This window comes from Phyllobates terribilis, unplaced genomic scaffold (genome assembly GCF_046119375.1).
Source record: "Phyllobates terribilis strain yellow unplaced genomic scaffold, ASM4611937v1 Scaffold_1__5_contigs__length_1240528914, whole genome shotgun sequence".
Classification (NCBI taxonomy): domain Eukaryota; kingdom Metazoa; phylum Chordata; class Amphibia; order Anura; family Dendrobatidae; genus Phyllobates; species Phyllobates terribilis.
Genome location: NW_027362761.1, coordinates 981,328,828 through 981,347,793, shown reverse-complemented (window position 1 = coordinate 981,347,793; position 18,966 = coordinate 981,328,828). Strand labels below are relative to the sequence as shown.

Sequence of the window (18,966 nt, the reverse complement as noted above, 5' to 3'; positions counted from 1 at the left end):
GCACATGAGGAAAGATACATAGAGAATCAGAAAAACTATACTACATTTCTAATTGGAGGTATTTGCTAATATTATACCTACTACATATTGCGATAGGATCTTTGAGACAGAAATAACCCTTTAATCTCTAAAATTCAGTTGAAGGTGTGAAATGTATCAAACAATCATGCTGACTCAAAGCTGAAGTAAACTTATACAATGTTCATATGCTTCTGCTTAGCATGCCTGGCAGTAAAAGCTCCCATACACAGTCTAAAATTGGTGGATACAGCCAAAAAGTGTTACAAATATGAAGTGGCCATTAAATAGAGCATTCAGTCAGTGTTGTCTTCAGTGGTTGTTTGGAGTGTGAGATTATCCAGCGCCTTCGACTACAGTCATTTTTTCAAACTTCTGTGAATGCTACAATTTACATCTACTGTTCCTCAGACCTGCTGCTTAACCCATTGTTTCCTATAAGCATTACAAACTGTTTATTCACAGTACGTTGCAACCATTTCTGCAATCTCCATTTACTACTCCCAGCCCATTGTCTGATGTATGCATTACTACCTGCAATCTAGAGACTAGTATTGAGCGAATTTGTTCGGCATTTCAAATTCAGGTTTGGGATTGTGGCTTGTTCGTGGCAAAAAATCGTCTCCGCCCAAGAACATCCATGAAGCTGAACAAATTCGCTCAACACTACTAGAGACTGTTCTCTCTACAGCAGTGATCATCACTGCAAGATTCCTGTGGTTTCCACAACCTTCATCTACAGCCTAGTTCAAACCTGCCTTTTAACCCTTTATCTGCTCTCCTGTGATAGTTGCTCCTGGTGTGTCCTATACAGCATGCTTGTCACTCTTGGTTCTTCTGTACACCACAACTTACTGGTTAATGGATCCACTTCACTAGGTGAGCCCAAGCAAATTACAAGTTCCAGTGCATACTGGACAAAAATGAAAAATAAAAGAAATCCATAAGGCATATCAAAGGTTTAATAGCAGCGTAAAAAGAAAAAAAAATTACAAAAGTAGTAAAACCTACCAGAGCAATGAATGAAAAAACATTTTAAAACAGGATATATACTATGAAAGAAGTGCAGCCTACAGATCAGACTCATGAAGTTGGTAAGCAATAAAGATACTTGGCTGCAGTAATTTTACTTGTGTAACAAACCATGCCACGCGTGCAGGTACAGTATATGAAAACAGAACAGTTAAGCAATAGTGTTTACTGCTCTCTGGAGCAATTTCTTCAGCGCATTATTAAAAAAAATAAAAAACAAACAAAACACTTTTCATTGATTGCCATTGAGATGATGAGACAAAAGACTTATAAAGAGAAAAAGTATAGAACAGGCTGGTTTATCCACTCCCTTATGGCAGCAGGTGACGTCTACAAAGCAAGATGGCTCATGGATCATGGAGGTAACCATCAAGTCTTCACAATACGGGAGGACCTCTCCTGGCGTTATTGATTGAATCAAAGTCAATGACTATAGTTTTCCGCTTGGGTACAAATTTGCTTAAAAAAGAAAATATATAGGTTAGTTATGTGCTGAAACTCACTTTATCAGTAGAATAAGAAAAGACAGGAGGAGGAGGAGGGAGGAAAACATTGCTTAGCCCACATGCTCTCTCCGGAGAAGCCAATTATAGTGCCCCATGCAGAGAGAATCCTTAGAAGGGATAGACTGAAACAAAAAGACACATGGGGTTGCTGAGGCTGTGTGTTTTTCAGCTAACAGAGATCATAAATTATCAGGAAAAGAAAACATTTCTAACAACTGAGCTCCAGGAATTGGTTTCATTGCTAAAGTTTTTTCCCTTTGTGCAAAATGTACTGCCCCATTCTTATTCGCTTTGTTGAAGTTAATTTACAAACTTGTAGTATACTCGTGTTAAAGAGAACGCTCGCCTTCTTTATCGGGGAGACACCTACAATAGTGCAATACAATACGATTGCATGGATTTAGGGTTTGTATTTAGAGATCCCCTTTACAAATCATCAATGAATTAGTAAAGCCGGTAGTAAAGCTGGTTTTGCGCTTCAGATAGCTGTTGGCTGACTCCCATCTCTCCCCCCATACATTAGCACGCTCAAATGACACCCTTGTGGACATCAGATCGGAGGCTGACACTGTGCATGGCCAGCCGGACCTTCCATTAAGGTGTAGGCAAATTATGGCTATGTTCACACGCTGCGTTTTTGCAGAGCTTTTTTCTGCAGGCAAAACCTGCTCTCTTGGCAGTAAAGACGCTGCTTACAAAAAGCACATTTATTGTCTTTTCTGCATGCTGATAAAGTTTACTGCCCCCCCAAAATACATGATTCCTTAGGTTTTTGCAACAAAAACCACAGCAAAACCTGATGCAGCAAAACGCAGGTATGAGGTTTTTGCAGTTACTCATTGCTTTCTATGAGTGACAAAATGCTGCAAAAACACTGAAAAAAAGTGACATTCTGCAGTTTGCAAAGATGCAACAGTTTTCTAATTCAATTAGGGAAAATAAAAACAATGTGTGTGCATGAGATTTCTGAAATCTCAGCTTTTGCTGGTACTGTAAATCACATTAAAATATCCATTAAAAAAAACACAGCAAAAACAGTGTGAACATAGCTTAACAGAAATAAGGAACATCATAAAAACTGCTATAACTACTCAGCATTGGCTTACAATGGATATTCCGCCCTATATACTCTAACTTTCTATGTGTTTAGGAGCTTTATCCATTTTCCATCTGACTACATAATATACAGTATGCCAAACTTCTTTTACCATATTAAAAGCAAACCAAAACATGGTGTTCTTACGTGTATTTGATCCCAGTTAGATCAAACATGTGTCTTGCAGCTTTCATTTCTGGTGAATCATGATACTTGTCTGACATGTATATGACTTCTTTAATACCTAGAAAAATATACATATATTTAGGAGGTCAGAAAAACCAATCAAGAGCATCGGTGCCTTTGTCATTTAATGGGCCCATTTAACAAAAAGATCCTTTCCCCAGTTTGAGCAAGTTAAATTGGTCATATAATAGAATCGTGGCTGCAGAGCTGAATAAAATGTAGGCTTATTTTTTTAATTTCTCGTCTCCAATGAAGAGATATCTTGTTTAGATTCTAATTTATGCCAAAGCCAAGAGGGCGTCAGGTCCCCCCCTCCGCCCCACCTCCCCACCGCCTTCTCCAATAAAGAAAAAAAAAAAAAAAACACAACATGTCCCGCAATTGCTTAGAGAAGGATTCTCAGTGTGAGACATGTAATGACATACAGTCTGCAGTGACAGTGTGATTGTGAGCTCTTAAAGAGGTTTGTGATGAGACAAAGCTCATCTCAACAGTGCAATGAGATGAAAACTGGAAAGGGGCATGCAATTCCACTCATCCCATGCTCTACTCCCAGCACTTGTAATTTCTCTGTAGTGAGGGGAGCAGACTGTCATTACATGTCACACTCTGTTCTAAGCTATTGTGGGGACAGGTTCTTTCTCCCACTGCCTCTTGCTGCCCGCTTATGATTGCAAGGAGAAAGGAGAACCACCGAATGTCCGGTCCAAAAATCAGTGAAACATTGATTTTTGGTCCTGACATGGTCCCTCCTGGCTGCGCACGCGCAATTATCCTGAACAGACCATATCATACGGTCCATGACATATACTGCAGAATCCGATAGGCAGGTTCAAGTGCCCACCCATTCTGACTTACATGTTAGGGCACTTCCGGGTTACATGGCCGGATACACGCTAATTTTGCCGGCGCTACATTTGATTGGCCACACTCCCTTTTTGATCACAGTTGGTTTCAAAAAACACCCCCTGACGAAGGACACTCCAGTCCGAAACGCGCATCGGGGTTAAGCCACGATCCCTTCATTTGGACCCTATAACCAGGTATTGTCAGTCATTTTAGCTTCCTTCCCTGCTATTTTGCATGACTACTATCCCTCTATACAGCATATTCACATGGGAGGATAGATATTGTCTACATATACCATAGCTGGTTGTGCATGGTACTTGGTGACTCCACCACTCACTTACCTGAAGAACTCTTTATACAATATTGCCATTATTATTATATCTTGTGTCACCATATACATTATTATGCACCAAGCACTGCCATATATATGAATTGTTAGACTGACTCTGACATACTCATTACTATTGGGGCACATTGGTTTACTTTGGGATACAAATGAATTATGTCCATTGCAACTATTGTATATCTATCTATTGTGATCTAATTGGACAATGTTTATTTGATTATGTTATATTGATGTTGCATGTACAGTTCGGTGATTGCGGTCCAGTGTCTGTATCACCACTATGACCATTTTGTCAATAAAGGTCTTCTATATATAGCCAATGTTTCATTGATTTTTGGACCGGACATTCGGTGGTTCTCCTTTCTCCTTGTGTTCTTATCCGAATGGTCTGCCATTTATTGTGTCCACACAGTATACAAATTATTTGTATGGGTTTTTTATATTGACCTATGTGTCTCTATCAAAAATTTCCCATTGACGTGGATCTTCTTAAGTGCCTATACTGCTTATGATTGGTCAACATCATATTAGGAATTACATGCCCCCAGAGACAAATTTCTGGTGACGCACCCTTGTCTGAGCATAAATAACCTAAACTTTACAAGCTTAATATCTCCAAAATAGAGAAGAGAAATTAAAAAATAAAAAATACATTTTACTCAGCTCTGCAGCTACTATTCCATAATGGGGAAAGTTAAACATGCTAAAAATGGTGAAAGGTCCTCTTTAAAAAAGGTGCTGTCTCTTAACTTACCTTGTCTTTTTTTACGTGAATCCTTCCTACACCAGCACTGTTTCAGTGATGTCGGCGCACGGTATTACGGGGTACGTGTGACCCTGCAGCCAGTTAGCAGTCGCCATTTGGTTGTAGTGTTAGTACATTCTTTGGACAAATGTTGGCTAAATGGAAGCAGTGAGTGTAACAGCCCAATAGCGGCCACAGATTGGCTGCAGAGCCCACTTGACATAATGCCACTCAAACCCTGGTGCCCATATCACTGGACAGGCATCTGTGCAGGGGCGAATACATATTTTTACAACGGGAATTACTTAATTTAAAAAAAGGGGTTGACCAGGTAGCACTGCGCGCTGTGAGGATTCTCCAGTGCTGGGAGCGGCAGTCATGTGACCACAAATATGCAATATGCATATTCCCGGCCACATTCCGACTAGACTGTTTACAGCTTCGTTCATTACACTTCCACTGTGTGAGACCGAGCCCATCTAGTTGGAATGTCGTCAGCAGTATGCATATCGCATACTAGCGGTCACATGACTGCCGCTCCCTGCACCGGAGAATCGCGCAGTGCGTGTGATCTAAGGATTCACAAGTCTTCAGTCACAAAGTGACTGCAGACTTGTAGGTTAAGACTGGACAACTCCTTTAAAAAAATAAGGACAACTTTAATTTATTAAGAAAAAAAGAAATAAATCTTTAATGTAAAATCCAGGCTACTGAGCTAAAAATAACTTCAATCTGACTTCACTAAAAATATTGCACCAATTGGCTTTTACATGTTATTTCCCTGCACATTGCTACTGAATAAGTTAATTGAGCATCCGTCAGTCAGCTTGTTCTCAAGGGAAGTTTAACTTGTTTGACTTTTTCTGAGATCCTCTTCATTTTTTTATGACACCAAAATCCACTTGTTGAGCTGAACATATTCGGTGTGAACAATTCGGAAAAAGATTTACAAACTCCTTATTAGAACGAATTTACTGATGCATTTTTAGTTAACTCATTCAGTAGTTAGCAGTTGACAGTGCAATAGAAAGCAAATGGCGCAAAATTTTTAATGAAACCCAGTTGTAAAAATGATTTTTAGCTACAATTCCATGCATTTAAAAGGGATGTCCACTACTTTATATTACCTTCCGTTGCTGATGATGCCTGTGAGCAGCGCCATCACTGGCCACTCACCGGCATCACGTGACCCCCGTCACGATCTTCCTGGTTCCAAGTGGAAGCCAGGCTGTAGGCGGGGTGATTCCCCTGCATCACACCCAACATCCACCGCATGCTCTGCCTCCCCCCATTCATTGGGAAAGCGCACGGTGGATGCTGGGTGTGATGCGGGGGTAACCCAGCCCACAACCCAGCAGTCACTGCGGGGACCCCAGCGCCGAGTCACGCCTCACTTGTCGTGACGTCAGCGCGGGGGGGGGGGGGGGGTCACATGATGCCTGTGAGCGGCCACCGATAGCGCCGCTAACAGGCATTATCAGCAACAGAAGGTATTTACAATAAGTCTTAGGGGCCCGGGGAGGGGGTACATTGGTACATTGGGGTGGGAATAAAGTAGTGGACAACTTCTTTAAGCAAATAATTAGGAAAGGGAAATAAGCCTTATGGTTCCACAGACAGGAGATATAAGCATGGCTTATCTCCCTTTCCTCATGTTTTACAGCCTAGCTAGCAACCGTGCGACCAACTAGGCTAAGGTGAGCCAAATATCAACGATTTCCTTATAATAAAATTTCACTGCGCAAAAGTTTTTAGGTAGGTCAAACAAGGTCATTAAAAGCTATGGTGTCTTGGAAATTACGATATGGCCCCTACAGAGACCTGAACTCAACATAGAGAGTCTGTCTGGGATAGCATGAAGAGACAAAGATTTGTGCAAGCGACAATCACAGAAGATCCGTTGTTAGTTTTCCAAGATACTTGGAACAACCTCCCTGCAGAGTGACTTAACAAAAAAGTGTGCAAGTGTGTCTAGAAAAGTAGATGCGTCTCCACACCAATTATCCCCCCCCCCCCCAAAAAAAGTAAGTAATTTAAACATGGTATGGCAATACAGCCTTAATAAGCCAAACGATTAGATTTGTTAATCCAAGAGAACTACACTATTGTGTTTAAATTGACTTGTCTGTTCTTTAGAAATACACAAAAATATACACGTATTTGTATACCCCTGATTGTTCACCTAACCAAGAGGAGACAGCAATGTTGTTTGTTACTATGCTAATTACATATTATACTAAGTCAGCTAAAAGGGTATTTACAATAGCCCCTGTGATACCAACTGTGTAAATAGATTAGCTAAAACAATGATAGCTGAGCCCTGTGAGTAGTGCCCTCCCTAACCCTTATAACTGTGAATGTGTACTTGCACAGACAACTATTTTTAAGGGACACGTGCTTCTGTAGCAGTCAGACTGGAGAGAGTCAGAAAGACTTTACAAGGAGAATGAGAGACATCTTTCAGGACAGTAGAAGGATTGCAATGCAGATCCATCCAAAGAGACACAGATTTGGATTCTACATGATTCTAGCCTAAGGGTATCGGCCCTGACTAGAAAGATCCTGATCTGCTCCACTGACCATCAGAGAGTCCATGGATACATTTTGGGGAGACCAGGTTGGAATGATGAAGTCACCTGGCCCCATGGATATGTTGTTTGGGGTTGCCAGGAGGGACCCACCGGTCACCTGGAACCCATGGAGACATTCGGAGAAGCCAGACTGGGACTCACCGGTCATCTGGCCACATGTAAACTCACGGAGAGGCCAGGGTGGGTCTCTCGGGTCTCCTGGCCTTGTACTTCAATGGAATGCTAGCTTCCGAAGCTTGCCGCTACCTCCTCTCTGTGGGGGCCCTCCAAAAGTGGGGGGAAGTCCCAAAGTCGCAACTGTTCTATCCCAGGCGAACGGAAGGGTGAGACTGCGTAAAGTTGTACCATCTTGGGTATTTGCTGGGACTGTTGTGTGTGTTTATTGTCAGCTTTGTGGTTCAATAAAGTATTGCCACGCTGTTTTACCCTCACCCTGGGTTGTCTGAGTAGTGTTACGCCCATGGAAAACCCCATGTCTTCACACATTGATTGTCTAGCTTAGAAAATATATTTTTAAATATCATTAAGGAATCCCGAGTTAATACATGGCCGTTTCCAGTTCAGTGCTTTCTTGATTAAACTGCTCTGAAAAACTGTTAGCTGCATGGAGAGTGGCTACGATGAGAAACCAGGGCTGTGGAGTCAGAGTCATGGAGTCTGAGTCCATTTTGGCGGAGTCCGTATAAAATGGACCAACTCCGAAAATATATAATACATTGGGTACGGTAGTACAATGCAGTATGTGAATATTTTTCCAGAATAATTTGGGAAAGTTATGAAATGTCCTATAAATGTCTGTTCTGTTCCTGATCTAAGATCTAGGCTTTTAGTTGAGATGAATCTGTTCTCTAGCCTTAAAATAGTTAGATCAGATTTGAGGTCATCTATGAAGGAGGATCTGATGGAGGCGATACCATTTCTCAGAACAAATTCATAGACTGCACAAATATTATTCAGTATGTTTTTACTGATCCCCCCCACTTAATAAATTGTAAATATGCTATGCAGTAAGTCTTTGTGTTCTAAAGTTGTATTCTAACAAATATATTTTATGCTCCATCTAAATAGCTTGATTATTGTATCATAATGGTGATGAAAAGCCTGGTGTTACCATTTTACTACAGTAAATTTAATCACTTAAATATGAGCCACGTATGAAGGAATCTGAGTCAGGGAAATTGAGGAGTCGGAGGTTTGGCTTACAGACTACACAGCTCTGTGAGAAACAAGACTTTAGTTTGTTTTAATCTATAAACCCAGTGTATATTTGTAAATGTTACAACATATCAGTATACAAGAACTAAATTTTATTCACATACAATCTCAATAAATCACTTCTAAAGTAGCTCAATTTTCATGTAAATAGAGGTTTTCCATGCGCCTTAGCAACTGTATTGCCTTTGTAAGGCAGCAACTGTGTTTTAAAGTAATCCATTATACAACGTAAAAGTAAAAAAATAAAAAAAATAAAAATTAACACATAGCATGACTTACCTGCCTGAATGATCAGCTTAGCACATTCATTACATGGAAAGAGAGCCACATACATGAAGCAGCCTTTGACATCTGCAGAGTTTTTGTTCATAATGGCATTCAGCTCAGCATGACAAACTTAAAAAGAAGAAAACAGACAGTTAAATAGTGACTGCAAACTTTGGAGACCAGAATCGTGACAGTGTGCAGTGAGCACACAGGTCATGATTCCCCTGTATTTTCCCTGCAAGTGAGAGGTCAAGTTACTGCATGTATGCCATCTGACTCATTTGGCTTTTTCAATAGAAGAGAATTGAGGGAAGCGCAGGAATCAAGTTGGCATTTGATTACAAGTATGCGAATTGCATAAAATCACGTGAACGCCCACCCACACAGGAAATACAGGGAAATATTGACAGTGTGAACATCACACACAAACACAAGGTCAGTCTGCAGTTACAGAGTGACTGAAGACTGTTCTGAGACTTTAGAAGCACTTTTTCTTCTTTTGTGCTAACCCTGCATTGAAAAGAAAAAGCAGTAATGGTAACATCTTTTCCTATGCCAAAACTTTATGATTGCTGGCTATTACAATTCTAAAGACACCTACCGATCCTGAGAATCAGGGGGCCATAGCATTGATGTAGCACTTCATCCCCTTATAAGTCTTCTCTGGGTGGCTGGGCGTGCCCCTGTGCAGGAGCAAAACAGTAAGGAGGATACAGTGCCAAGATAATGCGGAGTCTTCATTTTGAGGCTTTGAGAGTTTCCCAAAAAATAGACACCTACCAAAGTTATGGTACACCCTTGTCACTACACATGCTATTACTTTATAGTATGGGGAAAACCCTTTAAAAACAGAAGCCTCAGAAAGAGACGCCATAGGCGTACCTTGTATCAGTAACTTCCGGTTCACATACCCCAGTGTGATCCGGTGTGGCGGAATTGAAGTTACACAAGTAGTAAGAGGACCGGAGCGGTACATGAAACTTGGGAAGGCAGCGTTCGGTAAATAATTTAATGCACCTACTCTACACATTTAGAAATGACTATAGGGTTAGGAGGCTGTCGAGTATAGGTCAGTAGACCTGCAGCCAGTCTGTATATCGTGGTCTGTATTCAGAGCATGAACGTTGAGCGCGTGAGGCCTTACATGGAGTGCCAAATACATGGAGCAGAGATTTATACAACTGAGAACAGTGGATGCAGATGAAGACACCATTCAGTATTGATCAATGATATTGGAGATAGAAAAGCTACTCCTGATTGCAAACAGGCCCTTTGTGGAAGAAATAGGAGGTGAAAGCTGGTGTGTCACTAAAAAGACCTACATGAGGAACCCCCTATATTGTTTTGAAGTAATATTTACCCTCTCAGCCAATTACTTCTATTTTTGCAAACTTATCACATTTAAAATGTTTCATATGATCTTAAAAATATCTGTATTTAACAAAAAAAAAATCAGCTTTTCCATTTGTTGAAGACAAAAATGTATTCAAAACCTTTAAATATCACTCATGTGAAAAAGGGACTGTCCTCTAAATCTGGTAACTGTCTGCATCACCCTTACAAATCAAGAGTTTGTAACAACTTGAGATAAGTCTTACAAATCTGTTTGGCTCAACCTTTGCAAAATAGTTTTGTTTTAACTACACGTTTCAGGTCTTGTCAAAGTGTCCCCACTGAGATAAAAGTCAGGTCATTGACTCAGTCACTACTTAATGTTAAATTTTGCGGCTTTTGAATCAAAGATGAACTTGTGAGTTTTGGCTCACTGCCCTGCTGTATAACCCACTGCGCTTAAGCTTTCAGTCATAAACTGATGGGAGGACACTATCCTTCAGTTTTTTGATCGAGCAAGATTCATGGATCCATCAACAAGTCATTCCTGACATGCACAAGCCAAGTAGCTCCACACAATTAACAGTATCACCACCATGTTTGTCTGCTGGTGGTATGCTGTTCTTAAGGTATATTTGGGGTTCATTTTAAGCCAGAAGTAACAGGATGTATGACTTCCAGAAAGTTCCATAGATTATCCCAAAAGTCTTCAGGGTCTAGATGTATGGGTTTTTTGTTTTACAAATAGGAGATGCACCTTTTTTTTCCACATTTTGGTCAGCAATGGAATTCATCTTGCAGCTCTCCCATGGATTCTATTTTTTGCCACATGTCCACTTGTGGATAATACTTCACACTAGGATAAGCTGGAGAATCAAAGCCTTAGCAATGGCTTTGGAACCCTTCAAAGAGGTCAATGACTGGCATCTGTATTTGAATCACTTTAGAACAGGGCATCATGCATGAATTTGAGACACCTTCAAGCGGCTTTACATCCAGAAAGCTTCTATTTAAAGGGAATCTGTCAGCAGGCTTTTGCTAGGTAATCTGCACAATGTAGACTGAGGCCCTGTGATGTGTCACTTCCTAGGCTGGCTGTTTCAATAAAACTTGTATATTATCAGCAGAAGTTTATCACTACAGGACTAGGTGTCTTGTGCCCCCGAGTCAACTGCTTTGTAACCCCGCACAACCACTGATTGGCAGCTGTACATTCTCAGTAAGCTACTAATCAGTGCTGTGGGTGGGGTTATACAGGCTCAGCATTCACAGTTCTGCTAGAAATAGAGATTCTACAATATGGCAGCATACAGACAAGAAAGGGACACTTCATTGGAATCAGGGTTTCAGCTCCTGCATCATGCTGCTCTCAGGTGGGGTGGCAAAATCCTGCTAACATATTCCTTTTAAGTGAGGTTTAGATTTAACAGGTCTAGCTAGTGAAATTGAAAAAAAGTTGTCAAATGAATTTGATTAAGGCTATGTGCCCACAATGCAGAAATGCTCCGGATTTTTCCTGAGTGTTTCTGCATCTCCCTGGCAGAAAAAACACATGCGGATTGTACATGCGTTTTTCCTGCCAGGGACATGCGGATGTGAAGCGTTCTTCACATGCATTTCCGCATGCGGGTTGACAAGCACTTTCCAAGAGATTTTAGCATCACTTGGAAAGTACTTGACAACTTGGTAACACAATATAAATCCATGCAACCGGCATGGATTTATATAGTGTTACCGTAAAAGATTGGTAAAAAATAAAAAAATAAATATTATACTTACCTTCTGATGGCCCCCGGTGTCCTTATCAGATCCATCCTGGCTAGCCAGCAGCTCGCGGTGGTGTAAAAGGACCTGCCATGACATCATTTAGTCATGTGACGGGTCACACGACCGCTGACGTCACATGACTAAATGACATCATGGCAGGTCCTTTTACACCACCGCGAGCTGCCGGCAAGCCAGGATAGATCGGATAAGGACACCGGGGGCCATCAGAACGTGAGCATAATGTACCGTATATTCCGGCGTATAAGACGACTTTTGAAGACTGAAAAATCTTCTGTCTAGTCTGGGGTCGTCTTATACGCCGGTAATGCTTTTGAACTTTCAGAAATTGACATGCGGGGATACTCTGGGGGTGTTAATAAGCTGCCGTGGCCGTATCCCTGCCATGTCGGAGTTAATATAAGGTGGAGGGAGTTAAAATACGGCGGCGGTAGGTCCAGACAGTCAGCGCTTCTGTGCTGAAACTGACACATCGCTGCGTATTCCCAGCTCCGGACACAGCGCAGGGCTTCTGTGCCGACAGCTTTCACTTGTCACAGAAGCGCTGCGCTGTGTCCGGAGCAGGGAAGTTCGCATCGCTTCTGTGACAATATATGAAAAGCCGGCAATTCAGCAGCGGCATAAGCCGGCACCCGACAATTTAGAATAGAAAGAATAGAGCTTCACACATAGATTAGATAGATAGAAACATGTCAGTCACATATATATGAAGTACAGTGACAGTATTGCTTACTGTACTTGTCATTTAGTGTAAAGGATTTATTAAAACAAATAATAGTGTTTTCATGCACCGTCTCTTTAAAAAAGCCGGCCGGCAATTCAGCAGCGGTACCCGACAATTTATAACAGACAGAATAGAGCTTCACACATAGATTAGATAGATAGAAACATGTCAGTCACATATATATGAAGTACAGTGATAGTGTTGGTTACTGTACTTGTCATCTAGTGTTAAAATAAAGGATTTATTTAAAAAAAAATTGGCGTGGGGTTCCCCTTAATTTTAGGCTCTAGCGGAGGTTAAGCAGACAGCTGGGGCAGATGTTTGAAGCCTGGGAAGGGGGTAATACCCACGGAGCTTCCCAGGCTACTAATATCAGCCCCCAGCTGAATACCTAGCCTTTACTAGCTATTAAAATGGGGGACCCCCCAAAAAAAATGACGTGGGGTCCCCCCTAATTTAATAGCTAGCAAAGGCTAGGCAGACAGCTGGGGGCTGATATTAATAGCCCAGGAAGGGAGCCATGAATATTGGCCCCCTCCCAGGCTAGAAACACCAGCCGTCAGCCGCCCCAGAAATGGCGCATCCATAGGATGCGCCAATTCTGGCACTTAGCCTCGCTCTTCCACGCTGCCCTGGTGCGGTGGCAGGGGGTAATAGGGTTGGGGTTGATGTCAGCTTATAATGCCAGTTGACATCAAGCCCAGGTTAGTAATGGAGAGGCGTCTATAAGACACCCCCATTACTAACCCCATAGTCAAAGTTAAAAAAAACACAAACACCCAGAATAAAGTCCTTTAATTGAAATAAAGACACAATTCTTTATTGTTCTAAATTAAACCATACTTACCATCACGCCCATTCCAGCTGAAGCCAACGATCTCCTGCAATAAAAGAAAAATAATAAACCAACATCATCCTTACCTTTCCATGGTTCCCACGACAGCTTCAGCTCTGCTACATCGAGATGACAGGCTGGACCGCAGCAGAACGCCGCCATCCAGCCTGTCATCCCGCAGACACTGAGAAGCGCAGGCATGCTTGCGCTCTGCAGTGTCTGGCTGTGACGGCATCCAGATGAGCCGACAATGAACTCAGCTCACCTCCTGGACGTCCGTCACTGACAGCGTGGGAAACTTCTACTGCGCATGCGGGGAGCAGTAGAATTTTCCCACGCTGTCAGTGACGTGCATGAGGTGAGCCGAGTTCATTGGACATGATCTCGGCTCATCTGGATGCCGTCACAGTCCGACACTGAGGAGCACAAGCATGCCTACGCTTCTCAGTGTCTGCCGCATGGCAAGCTGAACGGCAGCGTTCTGCTGCGGTGCAGCCTGTCATGTGAATGTAGCAGAGCTGGACCGGTCCTGGGAACCATGGAAAGGTAAGGATGAGGTTGCTTTATTATTTTACTTTTATTGCAGGAGATCGTTGGCTTCAGCTGGAATGGGCGTGACGGTAAGTATGGTTTAATTTAGAACATTAAAAAATTGTGTCTTTATTTCAATTAAAGGACTTTATTCTGGGTGTCGTGTTTTTTTTAATTACTTTACTAGAAATTCATGGTGGTCATGTCTAATATTGGCGTGACCCCATGAATTTCGGGCTTAGGGCCAGCTGATAATGCCAAGCTGGCCCTAACCCCTTTATTACCCAGTGAGCCACCGCACCAGGGCCCTGGATGAGTTGGGTACAGCGCCAGAAGATGGCGCTTCTATGAACGCGCCATTTTCCGGGGTGGCTGCGGACTGCAATTTGCAGCGGGGGGGGGGGCCCAGAAAGCTTGGGTCTCCCTGCGCTGCAGATTCCAGCCCCCAGCTGCCTAGTTGTACCTGGCTGGACACAAAAATAGGGCGAAGCCCCACGTCTTTTTTTTTAATTATTTCATGAAATAATTAAAAAAAAAAGGGCTTACCTATATTGTTGTGTCCGGCCAGGTACAAATAGGCAGCTGGTGGTTGGGGGCAGCCCGTTCCTGCCTGCTGTATCTGGCTGGACACAAAAATATGGCGAAGCCCACGTCAACATTTTTGGGAAAAATTAATTACAAAATTAATAATAATTTAGGGACTGCATCTTTATTAACCCCTCAATTGTCATTTAGTGTTAAAATAAAGGATTTTTTAAAAAGAAAATTGGCGTGGGATCCACCATCATTATAGTCTCTAGCGGAGGTTAAGCAGACGGCTGGGGCAGATGTTTGAAGTCTGGGAAGGGGGTAATACCCACGGAGCTTCCCAGGCTACTAATATCAGCCCCCAGCTGAATACCTAGCCTTTACTAGCTATTAGAATGGGGGACCCCCCCAAAAAATGACGTGGGGTCCCCCCTATTTTAATATGTTTATGAGTGACAGTTTTCCTGCTATATACCTGCATGTCATAAGAATTTAAATTAAAAAAGGACCATGTTAAATTCAAATCTGTTTTTTTTAAATTTTTACCGGTGTTTGGTATGCGTTGGAAAAAGGGTAGTCTTATACGGTGAATATATCCTAAACTCTATATTTTAACAGGAAAGTAGGGGGGTCGTCTTATACGCCGGAATATACGGTATATTTTTTCTCTCTTTTTTTTTTTTTTTTTTTTAACCAGGTACTATGGTACCCGGGTCTGGAGGAGAGCCGCAATTCCGCAAAATAATTGGTAGTGCTGCGGATTTTTCCGCAATGATAATCCGCATCGGAAATTTCCGCAGCATGTGCACAGCTCGTGCGGATCATCAGAGGGGAACATGGCAGGCCTTCTGCCAAGCGTTTCTGCAGCGGAATTGCCACTGCGGAAATGCTTAAAAAACGCATAGTGGGGACACAGCCTTAAGGGGATTGGTCACCATATTTTTGCTACCTTATCGGAGAGCAGCATGACGTACGGTCAGAGACCCTGATTGCAGCAATGTGTTACTTACTGGGCTGATGACTGCAGATTTGATAAAAATAACCCGTTTCCTCTGCTGCAGATCTAGCAGTTCTCTGCATTCTGAGCTCTGTGCAAGTCCACTCACTGATCAGCAACTTTCTGCCTATGCACAGTGTACACAGAAATAAAAAAAATAAAGAGTGGTGGGGCAATACTTCTGCGAAGATTTTGGCATTGTACAAGGCTACAACACAGTTGCGTTCTTTTCATTGGGTTTCTGTTGTCGTTTGATGATCAGTCCGACATGGCATACTGCTCGGTTCTCTCAATCACTGGACGCCGTCAGAGATCGAAGACAGTTAGAGCTCAAGCCAAAAATTATAGGCTACACAAGGAACAAAAAAGGAGCATTGTATATAAACTTTGTATTCTAGACGGGAGAAATTTCACATCAAATTGTATCATGTAATCATGACAACTGTGCCACCACAACATTTTCTCCACTCGCATACAATTCTAATGAAAGATTGCCTTTAAAGTTGCAAATGCCTAAAAGTATCATCTGTTTTTGTTATACAAGCGCTGCGGTCCTCATCAGCTTATGCAGAGGACATTTCATTATGCTCACAAAGCCTTTGTGACCAATTCCCACTGACAAACGCAATTTAACATATAAAGGAGTTTCAGGAATAAAAATATATATACTGGAGCGGGAAAGTCGCAATCCCCATTCCATCTACACAGAACCCAGCTGTGGCGCCTTATGAATGTGCTGAGTGATATATTAGATTGCCACATCCAAGCTTTTCACTAGAGCACAAATTCCATTTCAGCAATTTGGAGGCAGAATAAATGATAACAGCTTATTAAGAAGTGCAAGAAGTTATTCTTTCCCCCTGCGACCTCACGGGATCTAGTTAAGATTTTATGACACATGCCAACTAAAATAAAAAGGGAGAAAAACAAAAACCAAAAAATATGACCTTAATTATAAAAGATCTACACAAAAAGTGAGACTGGACTGGCCTAGATCAGTCGCCCAACTGACCCCACTGATTTATAATGGAGTCCACTAGGTTCCAATAAGAGTTAACATGAAGAATGATGCAGCATGGGCACAAAATGGCTGGACAGAGGCAGATACAGAACCAGGCTTTCAGATTAACGGCTAAGGAGGTATTTGACATACAAACAAAAATTATATATTATTTAGTGGTTACATTGAGCAAGATTTGTCTGCCATCTTGATACATTTGCAGCCCCCACGATATGCAGTCTGCACCTAGGCTCAGATTTTTCTTATGTAGTTATTCTCCTCCCATAATGAATGCTGGATGTGAGGTCTGTGCGCAGGATGTGGAGTCTTCACTAGCTCTCGTGTACTAGCACTGCTCAAATTGTGAACAAACATATTCTACGATACCCCGTGAGGGAGCGGTCCTCCTTTGTGCTTTCCCCATCCTTCTTCATGAACGGTGTTACAGTCACCAAAATATAATGTACAGGTGTACCCCACCCCTCCCAAAGGAAAGAAATACAAATTATACATGCCCATTCATTAATTGTGTATTAGTATCCAACCTTATAGTGAGGTTATGGTAGATTAAATCAAACTGGTCACATACTAACATGGTCTCAAGCTAAAAAAAAAAACAAAAACACACTTTTCATCGTTCTTTCAGTCACAGGGGTGGCGCTTTCCATCCTTCCAGTCACGGTAGTCTTCAAATTATTCACGCCCATCGCAGCCTGACTGATTGCCGTGACATCAGGGCAGGCCAGGTAACTGCCCAGTAAATTTTGCGCATGCGCACTGACCATCAGGTCCCCGTGCATGTGTACATCTCCAGCTTCATATCCTATCTGCGCATGCTCCAGAGCCGCGGGAACAGATCGCTGAGCAGAACGTGCCCGCTCAATGCATATGTCACCTAGCCACTGTGTCACCGCAGCTCCAGAGCATGCATACACCCAGGTTCAGTGTGCATGCACGGGGACCTGATAGTGCGCAAGCACAACATTTGAGCGATTGCTGTGACATTGCCTGGACTGCCCCAATCAGTAAGGCTGCCATGGGCGTGAATAATTTGAACAGACCGTGACCAGAAGGATAGAAAGCGCCACCCCTATGCCTGAAAGAAGGTCTGTGATGCAATCACAAAGGACAAAAAGTGTTTTTTTTTTTTGTTTTTTTTTTTTTTTAAGAAAAAAAATAGTGGGAAGTTTTGCTTGAGAAGACCATGTTGGTGATGCACATTGAATCACTAGCAAGACATTTTGGGCAGTTTGGGCAGTTTAATATCGAAAAAAAGGACGACAGGTTGTTTTTAAAGGCTTGGGAACACTGGTAGTCTGGACATAAATATTTCATACACTCATTCAGAATGACTGCACATTAAAGTTGAATAATTCTTTATTAGGCTAGGGTCGCATTATTATGCAGATCACACTGATCAGAGTGCGATCTGATTTTCTAGGATGTGAAGGGGAGGGACATGTACACGGCCTTATAGAATAACATGTGCATGAAAGCCATCTGTCAAAACAACAGACAGCAGTTTTCCAATTTTTACAGCCCTTATAGTGAGATTAACCCCTTGCCTCCATTAAACAAACCACTATGTCCAATCTCCATTGCCTGAGTGGAGTGAGCCCAGGAGCTGAGCCCACATCTGCCTATAAGAGCAGTGATCAGATTACAGTTTTTAACCACTTAAATGTCACGGTCAGTCTCTATGCATCTCTTTGTGTCTATTTGTATCCCACATATGGACACAGGGTGCTGATGGTTCACTATTGCAGCCATGGGCTGGCTGAAGGACCCCATGTTTGCCATGCCAGTACCCCTGTGTAGCTCAGCCATAGGCTGGGTTTCATAGGAGACCGTGGTTTTATCTATATGCTACAATACAGGGCTATTTTAGTATATAGAATAAGCGAACAGGCAATCACAGGGACAAAACCGCTCCTGTCAACGGAAAAATAGAGGTTACAGTTCTAGGAAGAATAGAAAAAAGAAAAAAAAAAAGATCTCCCTGTAATGAAGGGGGCTACTTACCATACGGATATTTAGTGTCCAGACGATCGCTTGCTGTTCTAGCCCATGGAAGGGCATCATCGTGACAGCCATTGGGCATTCCATTATACCCAATGCCTACTATCTTATTCTCTGGGTTTACAATACAGGCTCCAACCTAAAATGAAGGAAGACGACAATCAGCATCTACAAATTAAATTGTAGATATTAATGATCGCTAGGACAATTAAAGCTGATCTCCTGCAAATAGTAAATTGTACTAAAGAACAGAAAATTAAGTCAGAAACGAACACCCATCAGAGCATTTAAGAATAAAGCAATTTTAACACAGCAAGGTAATGACAATATTGCAAGAGTGGGGACTGCAGCTAAACTCCCCCAA

General features: G+C 42.2%; 1 protein-coding gene across 1 annotated transcript in view; it reads right to left on the bottom strand.

The window, feature by feature from the left end:
• Positions 1-962: 962 nt before the first annotated feature.
• The window catches only part of DCTD (dCMP deaminase), a 42,650-nt gene continuing 24,646 nt past the window's right edge, over positions 963-18,966 (bottom strand). The window contains exons 3-6 of the mRNA XM_073656168.1: positions 18,606-18,741; positions 8,864-8,980; positions 2,800-2,896; positions 963-1,509 (exon numbers count right to left, since the gene is read on the bottom strand). Of these exons, the coding sequence (XP_073512269.1) occupies positions 1,428-1,509; positions 2,800-2,896; positions 8,864-8,980; positions 18,606-18,741 (432 nt within the window). The 3' untranslated portion in view covers positions 963-1,427. The remainder of the gene's footprint in view (positions 1,510-2,799; positions 2,897-8,863; positions 8,981-18,605; positions 18,742-18,966) is intronic.